Source organism: Montipora foliosa, chromosome 3 (assembly GCF_036669935.1).
Source record: "Montipora foliosa isolate CH-2021 chromosome 3, ASM3666993v2, whole genome shotgun sequence".
NCBI classification, from domain to species: domain Eukaryota; kingdom Metazoa; phylum Cnidaria; class Anthozoa; order Scleractinia; family Acroporidae; genus Montipora; species Montipora foliosa.
The window spans coordinates 22,204,941-22,217,440 of record NC_090871.1 but is presented as its reverse complement, the minus strand read 5'-3'; the positions used below and the strand labels follow the sequence as shown (position 1 = coordinate 22,217,440).

The 12,500-nt window shown below is 40.2% G+C and overlaps 1 protein-coding gene across 1 annotated transcript in view; it reads right to left on the bottom strand.

The window, feature by feature from the left end:
• Window positions 1-2,535: 2,535 nt before the first annotated feature.
• LOC137997068 (uncharacterized) overlaps window positions 2,536-12,500 on the bottom strand; it is a 10,630-nt gene continuing 665 nt past the window's right edge. Inside the window, exons 2-3 of the mRNA XM_068842811.1 lie at window positions 7,327-11,259; window positions 2,536-5,444 (exon numbers count right to left, since the gene is read on the bottom strand). Of these exons, the coding sequence (XP_068698912.1) occupies window positions 5,410-5,444; window positions 7,327-11,233 (3,942 nt within the window). The 5' untranslated portion in view covers window positions 11,234-11,259 and the 3' untranslated portion in view covers window positions 2,536-5,409. The remainder of the gene's footprint in view (window positions 5,445-7,326; window positions 11,260-12,500) is intronic.

Genomic DNA, 12,500 nt, shown 5'->3' with positions numbered 1-12,500 from the left:
CAAAAACAGCTGACCCCTCGGTCTTCTGCTTACGTTTATGTTGCGCCCGGTTTAAACAGTTATAAACGAGACACAGGTATAGCATAGGCAAATGGAAACGATTCCTTTTTCTTATGCTTATGCATATGCTTATGTTTATGCTAATGTCACTCCCGGTTTACATAGCTTTTGCTTATGCTTTTTTTATGCTTATGCTTATGTCTCAGTGTAAACCATGCAGGCTTTAGAGACATCACTGCTAAGCCGGCCACTTCTGCTAGAGAGAACAGGACAGCCACAACACCGGGGACCTCATCCACTACTCTTCTCGAATAGTATGTGGGTTCTTTAAAGTCCTACGGTCAACTTACGCACAAAATTAAAGATATTTGGGATATGGGGCCTACGGTTTGTAATCCTTGTCAGAGAAGACTTGAAAGTCTAACCATTTGCAGATCAAATTTAATTTACAAAGGCAGCACTGTTTGCTCCGTTATTTTAAGATCATAAGTGTTGATCCGGCCGCGTTTCGAGCCCGCATGACAGCGCGATGCTCAACCAACTGACCCATCGGTGTGAGTGGATTACAGTATGGTCCTTGGTTTTACTGATATAAATTCTTTATCTTTGAGACCACTGAAAATATGTCACGATAATATTTCTCAGTGTTAATAGTGGGGCGTTTTATTTCAATTTTATTTCAGATTTGCCGCCAAAAATCTATTGATTATATTGTTGCTTTGTACGAAACAGATGCCCAAATAACTTTCCTATCATCGATCCCATAAAAAACTGGTCACGCTATTTCCGAGGATTCTAAGTTCAACCTGTTTGCATATGTCGGATGTGAAAAGGTGAGGCTGTAAGAAATGCTCCCTATTACATTCTTTCTTTCTAAATCTGCTATTGCCGTGCAGCCTTGTTTTCAGTTTGGAATAACAACTGGAAGTTTTTATTTATTTTCTGCCTTTCCTTTTGGGGTTACAACCCATGAAGTTTATTCTTCTCATTCGACTCAAAATCGTAGTTGAATTGTTGAAGGAACCCATTACTACCTTTGTTTACTTTTTTCATGAAGTTCTGTTCAAGTTTAAACTGATATAATGATTAAAAAAGGAAAAGGAGTAATCAGTATCAATGTTCATTGTCGTATCTGTACACCACTAAACTAATTAAATGCTTAAACAATATGTTGATCTTACGTGGTTAATTAATTAAAGCAAAGCAATGCTTTTACAAAGCACGAAAACCGTTTAGAAGCCAGAACAGGTCTGGAAACAGGTATTGTTGGTTTGCAATCCAATCACGTGATAAAGAGCTTTGTTATACCTCCCAACTCAAATACGTTTTCTGATTGGAGGAGAACGTGTCACGTGTCATTGGTCAAAACTTCATGACGCCCTAGGGCAACAACTTGAACTTTCGACTCACACGTGATCAGGTCGTGCACCTTTGAAACGGCGGCAAATCTGTACGCCAGCCAACGTCAAGCAAATAATTTTTATCTTTGTATTGTTCTATTTTGAGTTGGAAGGTATAACAAAACACTTAATGACTGGCCCCTCGGGAAACAGTGAGTTTTGTTTCCCCTCGACCTCAATGTTTCCCTCGGCTTCGCCTCGGGGAACATTGAGGGTCTCGGGGAAACAAAACTCACTGTTTCCCTTGGGGCCAGTCATTAAGTACTTAGTGTTTTTCAACGAAAACAAAAGAAAGCGCTTACATAATAATAACGTTCACCCGAAGGATTGCGTCGGGATACCAACATGGCCACCGTTTCTTTGTTTGGGGACACAAACATGTATGGCGGCCGCAGTGACATCATGTGAAAACTAAGAACAGTTTTTGGGTTTCAGATCTGAACACAGGTACGGATTTTAGAGGCCGGGGGCCTGCTCTTTCGAAAATCTCGATGGTTTTTCGGGCCCAAAAAGCCATTTTTAAAACTGTCATCCGCTTGTTTATTGGTGTGTTTTCAAGACAACTAAAAGCAAAATGATTGTGAAATTTGATGACTTAAAACCTCTTACCTCTTAAGATACAGAGGGTAGGGAATTGTGACACCCCGCGAAAAGTTTCTTTACTTTCGAGAAACGTCCCCTGCCAATAGTCGTTCAAAGACTGGTTAACTTTATCCAGTGGATGAGTCACTATCCAGGGTATGAATGATACAGTTCACAATAAACGTTGGCCCAGGATTTTGCAGACGCCTTTACTTAGATGTGCTTAGAGTGTGCATATTTAAGGTTACACGAGCAAATACTGAAATCTATACACTAATTGCAACTGTCGAGTAGTGACTTATCTACTGGATAAAGATATCACACTTTTGAACAACTGGGGACAAGTCTCAAAAGGGGACAAAATAGCATATTTTGGTCTGAAAGAGGGTCAGAATTTGAAGAACCAGGCGGCACACTCCAACCGAGACCAACCAAGAATTCCGTGGAGTACCCCCGTGCACTTTCTTTCTTTCTTTCTTTCTTCTTTTTTTGCTTTGTTCCGTTCTTAAACTGATTGATAATGAGACTACTTAAAAACATCAATTTTACTAAATCATGAAAAAACACGAAGTCAAATGCCTTTTTTTATTTTGACGGCTAAGCTAGTTAAAATACTGCAATTACATGTACATCATCTAATGGCTCAGCTTTTGGTAAAGTAATAAATTCAATATTTAGTACTTGTTGAGTAGCTTCTTATAAAAGAACATATGAACTCAAAACTCAGTAGGGATGTTAAGGCATGGGTCACCGGCTTACACGACATTAGTGCAATCTGGTTTTCTATAATGCTGAAAATTGCCATGTAACATTCTTCCGTAGGATGCTATACCCATTGACTCGTGTATTAGCCCCCCTGGGAAGCTAGGCCGCCAACCCTTTTCTTTTAAAGGTCACCATGCATTGATGAGGAATAAGGGAAATAGGTAAGATCTTTAAATACTTCCGTGCAAAGCAAAATATGGTTGTATTTGATGTATTTCAAAGTTTGATACAATTTTTTTTCCAAAATGTCCCGCATTACCTTCCACCGTTTTAGTAAAACTTAATTTTAGACTTCACACACCAAATGATGTCACGCGATACGGACTAAAATAAAATTAAACATTTACGTTTCCTTGTTGGATGGAAAAATCATGATCTATCCGTTGAACTGTAAAGTCGATTTTCACTCATCAATAATCCAAAAATATAAATATTCTCTGGCGGTAGGTTGGGGCATAGTTAATGCATGGAGATGGTTATGAAACTGGACAAGTTCCTTTGTTTCAGGTTTTGTCCATCCCAGCACAAAACACGCCTTTTTTCGAGAAGATAACCAACCAAATTCTTCGATTAAATTATGCGCAACTAATTTGCGAACCCGTGCGAAGCGAAAACAAAAGATTGTGCAGGGTCAAGGTCAATTCAACATCGATTGCAACAACATTGTTCTCGCTTTTGAATGTTCTAAGGTTTCATAACCAGTCCCTCGATTAACTATGGTTGGGGCTCCTTCAGGGCAGGCGAGCCATGCCTTAATTAATAACTAGCCTGAGATTGCTTATTAAGACTCTTAAGACTCTTAAGACAAAGCTCTTAAGACAAAGCCCATTGATAAGTAAGATCGTTTGGCATAACATAGTGTAAAATATGGCACTCTCGTGATGCAAAGGGTTTTAATTGGCCACGCAAGTTGAAGGCTTTTTATAATTTTCAGCCAAATCAATTAAACTCGTGGCGCTGTTAAAATCAAAATCTGAGGCAGGTTGCTCGAAGCCTGATTAGCGCTAACCGTTTGTTAAGAGCTATTAAAACCTATATGTTTCCATGGCATTTAACCCTGGTTAGCGCTAACCATACTTTGAGCAACCCGGGCCTGTTATTCTAGCATTAGTGTCAACGTTAGCCTTTCTTAATACAAGCTGCTTCTGGATAAACCACTTCCGGCGGGTAGCTTTACGACCCGACTTTCGCCGGTAAAACCGAATAGTCCAGTTTGATATGGACTGTATTTCTGACTATCACAAAACAGCTCAAAGAAATGGTAATTGGCACAAATTATGATTTCAGCCATCAGTGCAGGAATAAATGCAGCTATTGATAGATCATTTGAAAATAAAAATCTGCGATAAAATATTATAAAACATGGCACGACGTTTCGACGTTTCCAGAATGTCATTATTAAGTGAAAGTAAAATGATAAAATATAGTATAAATAGTGAAGAGATGAATAAATTAAAAGGCATTGAAAGAGTTTGGCCCTGATGGAGTCGCTCTGAGCGTTTAAATTGGGTCTTATTTTTCTTATGTACAACATTTCATAAACGAGACAGTCCCATTTCGTACTACATTTTTTTAAGCTAAGCATTCTAAACTGGCTCTTATTGAGTAAGTCAACGTTCCCATGGGCATCTCTCAGATGGCGACCAATGGCAGAATATCGATGATCAGCAATGCGTTGAAACAGATGGCGCGTGGTATATCCGACGTAATTTAAATCACACAAATCACATTTAAAACAATAAACAACGCTATGGCTGATTGACGATACGTGGCTTGATTTCTTTAAGCTTTAGATGCTGCTCAAGTTTCTCGCTGGTGTAGATTGTTTGTACATCAATGCCGATTTTTGAACTGAGATCGCGCATTTGCCTTTTGATCGTGTTCGCTGAGACTTGATCTTTGAACGGAATACTGACTCTTAAAGTTTTATCAGATTTTGTCTTAGATGTCGTGCCATGTTTTATAATATTTTATCGCAAATTTTTATTGTCAAATGTTTTACCAAATCTTTATTGTTAGATCATTGACTGAGGTTTCAAAATGCCGTTGAGGCAAGTAAACCCTGTCAAAAGTTCATTACCCAAAAGTCTCGATCCACGATGGAATGAGGGCCATCAGTAAACGGTGTCTATTTTTAGAAAGGCTACTGCTAGATTTTTGCGGAAAAAAAACGTAGCGGCGTTGAGTTCCGCGCACAATTCTGCATTTACCACCTGCAATCCCTCGTGTGGATTCTTTGTTGCCGACCAATCAAGAGAGTTTTGGTCATTAAGCCCGACCTGATTGGCCATTATTTGGCGGGAACTATATTCTAACTGTATAGACAATGTACCATAAACTGATTGGCCAAGGCCAACTGAGAGAAATCGAAACTTCTGGGTTATGCACTTCTGGCCATGTTTCGAATTTATTTTTCTCTGATTTTCTTTTAAGACAAATCCGCATAAGAATGGGATAAATAAGTCGATGTCTTTTGACGCCAAATGTCGTTTTTCTTCTAATTTTCTTATTGCTAGTTTATGTTTCTTAAAGTTTGTCGTGATTATTCCAGTTTGTTCAACTTCCACAAGCCATCCCAACTATCCAGGAACTGAATTGGGAGGAAGAGTGTTGAAACTAAGAAGCAAAATTAAAGATTTGCCCTTGTGCGCTCGCGTCTTCTTTAGAACTTGAGATTTGGACATTCCACGTTGCAGACTGAAAGAGAAAGGAAGAAATGTACAGAACTTTAAAGCGCAAGTGCAGAGCCATGGTTTTGATCATTAATGTCTATTTTTTGGTGGTGTTCTCGATGAGGTTGCCGTCATAGATCTTAAGGTCCCTAATAGCACCATCAACTCCGAATGAATTTCAGGACCCGAGTCTCATTAAAATTACAGTGCGACACACCTTACCGTGACCGGCCTCCTAACAAAGATTTTTACAAATTGTCTGCCAATCAGGGTGTGTGAATTTGTTCGACAGTCACCCCTCCTTGTTAAGTTCGCACAGTTCAATAACTTGAACACCGTTGCATTGGTTGTTGATTTACACGTAATTGTCAAATGTGAAAGTTTCTTGGGTGGCCAAGGTAAGGAGCGTTGCACTGTAACAAATTTTTACTGACACATTCAAACGAATGTACAAAGTGATGTAGCGCAAACACTGCAATTAAAGACCCGACAAGATGGGATACTTTTCGGTGCATTTCTAACTTTTAACAGGGATGGTGACACGCCAGTAACTATTAAAAGACGACATATAGACTATTTTTGCACAAGATAAGTTCTATCTATCTGGGGCCAACTAAGGCAAACATCTCGAATGAGTCTATTTGCTTCATATTATAAAGACGAGAAAAAGACGAAGGTTGTGTTGTGTTCAGGCGAACAATAATTTGACATATAAAAATGATCTCCCAAGTTTATTTTACACAGTTAAACTGAGTGAAGTGCAATTTGGTCAGTAGTTTAACAGAAGAATTAACTCAAATACTTCGGGACGTTTTTTGTATAGGTAATCGCGTGATTTCAAGTGCAATTTGGAATAGAGTGAGTTTCAATCGAGTGTCGTAAAACCAAAACCAAAGTATTTACTTTGGCCAATTAAATAGGACGGAGACAATCCGGTAAACACAACGTAGCCGACAAAAAGCGCGGGAAAATGTGCGCGCGCGGGCCACGATTGGTTTTGGTTGCACTTGTGATTGGCTGAAAAAGTGGTACGAGAACTTTGAACCCAATCACTGAGTGAAGTAATCATAAACCAAAGCAATTCGCTAATTACTTTCAACACTCAATTGAAAACCGCTCTAAATGCACACGGGTAAATTTCTTCACACAGGAATAGGAGGTTTTCAACCAATCAAAAGGGACACATAACAATAGTGAATTGCACAACTGCTAGTGGACGAAAAAAATAACTTAATGAGCGGTCATTTGTCTTCGTCGACCAAAATGGCGTCAATGATATCAGGTAAAGACCACCTATAGTCCCTAAAAAAAATAATAATCCAAGATCCCAGAATGGGATCATTGCTTCATAGTTTATGCTAAATTTACTAAACCGTTTCGTGGCACAACAAAAAATTTGGACAAACGTTTTTAAGAGCACTGTGAAAAATAGTATAGGTAATCACATGATTTCGAGTGCAATTTGGAATACATAAGCACGAGTAAATTTTTTCAAAGACGACCATGGCCAAGTGCTTATTTATTCCAAATTGCACGAGAAAAATCATGTGATTACTTATTAATATACATGAAAAAATTCGAGATGGTTAAGCAGGAGAAACGCACGCGTATCACGCAATCAGGGAAAAATTGTGCCATAATTGCACCATCCAAGGCGCACGCTTGATTTGTAAACAAAAGATTTGATTGGTTGGGATGAAACCCTATTGTTTATTAGCCAATCATAACCCAGAATTTCGATGTCTAATTTGCACTGCATTTCACTTTTTGCACTGGTGTATTACACTTTTTGCACTGTGTTACACTTAAACTGCACTGCTGTCAGCCAATCAGAATCGAGTAATTTTTCATGTATATTATTAACTATATAATAGTATTACAGTATTTTTATGATATTATACACTTACTTTTAGCGTAACGTTCTCTTTTCTTCTTCTCAATCGACACGCGCAGGATTTGAACTCTTATAACTTTGGGATGATTGTTTTCGAGGCTTTTGCAAAAGATGGCCAATGCACGATCGCAATATTCCTTTGCTTGATCCTGGTCGCCCTTGTCATGGAGTAGATATGCCATATTGTAGCAACATTTCGCGACATCCATATGCTGGGATCCTAAATTTTGAACGCGAATAGCGAGAGCGCGCTCAAAATGTTCCTTTGCTTGCTGTAGTTCACCTTGGCCATGCAGTAAAAGAGCCACATTGCTGTAACTATCTGCGACTTTGACATGCTGGGATCCAAAATTATGTATTGTTATAGCAAGAGCGCGCTCGTGATACTCCTTCGCTTGCTGCAGATTACCCAGTACACCGACAACGTTTCCCAGATTGTTGTAACTTCTTGCGACTTGTACATGCTGGGATCCTAAATGTTGTGTCTGAATAGCAAGAGCGCGCTCAAAATATTCCTTTGCTTGCTGAAATTCATCTTTGGCATAGAGTGCTGTGGCCAGATTGTAGTAACTTTCGGCAACATTCAGGTGCTGGGATCCCAAATTATGTATTCGAATACCAAGAGCAAGTTCAAGATACTCCTTTGATTGCTGCAGTTCACCTTGAACACCAAGCAAAGTCCCCAGATTGCTGTAACTATCTGCAACGTACACATGCTGGGATCCTAAATTTTGAATCCGAATAGCAAGAGCGCGCTCATGATACCCCTTTGCTTGTTCAAGTTCACCTTGGTCACTGAGTACAGCAGCAAGATCGTTGTAACTATCTGCGACATCCCCATGCTGAGGTCCTAAATTCTGTATCCGAATCGCAATGGCACGCTCATGATTTTCCTTTGCTTGCTGCAGTTCACCTTGGTACCTGAGTACAGTAGCCATATTATGATAGCTGGATGCGACCTGCAAATGTTGTGGTCCTAGCGTTTGTATCCGAATGGCAAGAGCGCGCTCAAAATGATCCTTTGCTTGCTGCAGTTCACCTTGGTCACTGAGTACAGCAGCCAGATTGGTGCAACTCTGTGCGACATCCACATGCTGCGATCCTAAATTTTGTATCAGTATAGCGTGAGCGCGGTGATAATACTCCTTCGCTTTCTGTAGTTCACCTTGGTTCTTGAGCACAGTGGCCAGATCGCTGTAACTGTATGCTACATTTGTATGCTGGGATCCTAAATTCTGTATTAGCACAGCAAGAGCGAGTTCATGATATTCCTTTGCATGTGGCAGCTCACCTTGGTCACTGAATAGATTCGCTAGATTGCGGTAACTATTTGCAACATCCACATGCTGGGATCCTAAATTCTCTATCTGAATAGCAAGAGCACGCTCCAGAAGCTCTCTTGCTTGCTTTAATTCACCTTGTTGATGGTGTAAAATAGACAGAAGGGTGCAACTCTTCGCGGCATTCACATGCTGGAATCCTAAATTTTCAATTTCAATGGCAAGAGCCCGCTCATGATACTCCTTTGCTTGCTGCAGGTCACCTTGGTCACTGAGCACAATCGCAAGGTTGTTGTAACTATCTGCGACATTAACATGCTGGGGTCCTAAAGTTTGTGTTCGAATAGCAAGAGCGCGCTCGAAATACTCCTTCGCTTGCTGAAGTTCACCTAAGTCATAAAGTAGAGTTGCCATGTTGTTGTAGGAGTTTGCGGCATCAAGGTGTCCTTCTTCATGCTCGTGAATGGTCATACAAGTCTCATAATATGCCTTTGCCTCTTGTAGCTCGCCCATTGCATGATGGATTTTGCCCATTCTAGTGTTGACCGATGCGGCAACTTCATCATTTGTTCTGGATACACCACGATGCTCAATTAACTTTAAGGCTACATCGCAGAATCGTTTCGCAACTTTAGGATCACAATGAAAACAACAAATTTGGCTAAGCCTATTAAGGTACCTCGAGGTATCCTCTAATTCTACACTTGTCGCATCAAGGATGTTTTTTACATTGAATGCGTTTTCAACTTCTTTGATCAAGTACTTTAAATGCGGTACCAAGTGAAAACTATCAAAAATAGAATCTAACTCTTCTGGAAGCTCGTCCTCTGTTAACTTGTAAAATGACCGAATGGACCCATCAATCATTTCAAAACGTTGCGTCTCAGAATATTTTCGCACTCTACTGTTTATAACACATCGTACGCCTTGGTGAACGCGAATGAAAATGCCACTGTTGTCTACTTCATTTAACAGTAGGGAGCTGTTACAAATCTTTGAAATGATGATGTCTTTATCTTCAAGATCGCCTTTTGTGTTCGGGTCGCTTTTCTTCTTCTGCTCCAGAATGTAGTTTACCAAAATTTCAAGCTTCAATGGTTGTTGAGCACAAATAGAAATCAAATTGAATGCGTGGTTCAAGATCATGTCTGAAGACATGGCGTTATCCACTGCTAAAGAAATGGCAGCCGTCATAGACTTTGCATAGCATGGGTTAATTTCGGGGAGAAAAGCTTCGGTTTTTTCTCGCTGACAAAGTTCGTGTTTCTCCAGGTAGTCTTTCCAACCAAAACTCGGTGATGATCCCCGAACTTGTTTTAAAAACGTGGCAGCGCTTGCTAAGGCCAGAGGTCGATAATCTAATTCGCGTGCAACGTCTTTAGTGATTTCATCGTCAGCGATGCCAGAAAGGTTGGCTAACAAGCAAGTGGCATCTGATGGCATCATGCCTTTGCTCAAAGAGATGCGATTAATGACTGAACTTTCTGGGGGTATTGACTCAGTGTCTTGAGATGTGATCAGCATTTGACCTTTTTGCCATTGCTTGTTTCCCGCTTGTGGCAAAAAATCTTTCATCTGCGATAAGCTGACAACATTATCAACTACCAACAGCCACGACGAATAAAGCCCCACTTTGGTACCAATCACAGACTTCATGTTGGCTATCTTCTTCTCAGTCGTCAGATCTTTTTCGCTCAGAGTGTTTGTTATTGCATACTCCGCACACTTCAAAAGCCGTGCAAAAGAGACGTAAGATGCCAATAGTGAATCAATGGTTTCAGCATTTAGTGTCATCACAAAAAATGAAGCTGCCATGTCTGACATTTGTTGGCTTTCCTGGAATAATTGCTCTGCAACAAGACCGGCCAATTGCGATTTGCCACTCCCAGGGTTACCTGAGATATAAAGGCAAGTTAGCTGACTCTTGTTAGCTTCTTTTAGTTGCTTTAACAGTTGCATCATTTCAGCAACTTCGTGATCTCGTCTGGTAACATCGTGTGATGGCTTGGTAGGGAGAATACAAAAGGAGGAGACTTCACTCAATGATTGTTCCTCGAGTACCTTTAGTTGCTTTACAGCTTCTTTCAGACTTACTTTGAAGTCTTCAACTTGTTGCAAGACGCGTGTTAACTCGTTGGTCGCAAAATTCATTTTGTTTCTTATTTCATGTATTCGTTGAGTGTCGAGGCCAAGAACTTGAAATGCATCTTGCACCGTAGCTAAGGCAATTTGAAAATCGGATTCCTTGAGGCTACTTTGCGATAAATGAGCAAATTCCTCGTTTCGAAACTTTCTCAAATTATCAACGCTTGACTTGACCCTAGCGTTGAGATTGCGACCAATAGAATCAGAGTATAGAATAGCGTAGAATAGTTCTGGGCAATCCCATTCAGTTGTATTTCCGTTTAGCATCGTGTCTAATAGGTGTGCGTTTCTCTTCTGATTTTCCAGCGTCTCCTGGTGTTTGAAGTCCAGTCCATTAATGGGTTTATCTTTCCATTCTCCAAGTGTTGCCTTGTAGCAGTTATCCCATTCTTGCTTGAAAACTGTACGCAGACCTTCGCTAATAACATCAACAATGACAAAACAGATCCTGAAGTAGTTTAGTTGTTCCTCGGTATATTCCGGTGCTGTGGCCATATTCAGCCGACCTCAATCTTTACTCCCTTTATGAGAAAGTTAAGCACTGTTATTAGACCAACTTACAGTGAGAATAAGGTAATTCTGGGTAACTTTTTTAAAATGACTAAATTCAGTGTTTTCTAAGAACAGCAGCATCTGCTGTTGTTGTTGTTGTCGGAACTACGACGGCGACGGTGACGGCGACGAAAAGCGGCGTCATCTCTAAACATAACTCTGTTCTCTCGTTTGCGGTTATTCCATCTCTCTCACGTCGTGCTATGTGAGCGAGGTATCCTAAAGGCCCGTTTAAACAGTTTCAACGTTTGCTTCAACATGCATTCAACACTTTGTTGAACCGAATATTCAGTGCGTTTGAACAGGACGTCCAACATTGTTGAAAGCGTAAAAAGCTGTTGAAAGCTTGTTGAAAGCGTGTTGAATCAAGTTTAAATCGGTTTAAACTTTCATTCAACATCCATTCAACTTTTTCTATGTTTTCGAAAACTGTTGAATGGTCTTGAAGCTGTTTGAACACTCTGTTCAACAACTGTAGAACACACGCATGCTCACATCAGGCCCCAAATCGACAAATCAATATGGCGGCACGTAGTTTATCTGGACCAGATAGACTGGTTTCTAGTTCTCAGTTCCTCGCAATCAAATTTCGCGAACATCAGTTCGTTCTTTTGTTGACGCAATGTTGGAACCGTTTGAACTGTCTCCGAACAACTGTGTCTTTGCGTCCAACTAATGTTGGTCAAATGTTGAAACCGTTCAAAACCGGCCTTAAAACGTAATTGCTACGATCGGTTTCGGAGTAAAATTATAAAATAAATGTTAGAATTTGGACTCTCACGTTGCCATTGAAACCGCAAATGTGCAGAGTATCGCAAAACTATGTGCTAACATGCGTCTCGCAAGTGCAGCATGATTATGATATTCCTGTTTTGTAGCGGCTTTCTCCTTGACAGACCGCCTCGTAGTTCTTTAAGTCCCAATAGATGGTTTGCAACCTATCTCTAGAGACACAGATAACAATGCTACAAGGTACAATTGCTGGTGGACGAACAAAAGGAGCTAAATAATTAGGGACCTTAAAATCTACGACGGCGACTTCAACAAAAACGTCACCTCAAATTATCACTTTGCTTTATCATAATTCTTTCGCGGTTATTCTATCACGTTCACTTCTTACAATTTGGGCGAAGTGTCCTAACAATGAATTGGTACGAGCAGTTACAAAGTCAAAATAGAGAATGAAGGATTCTCTGTTGCATGCTCAATT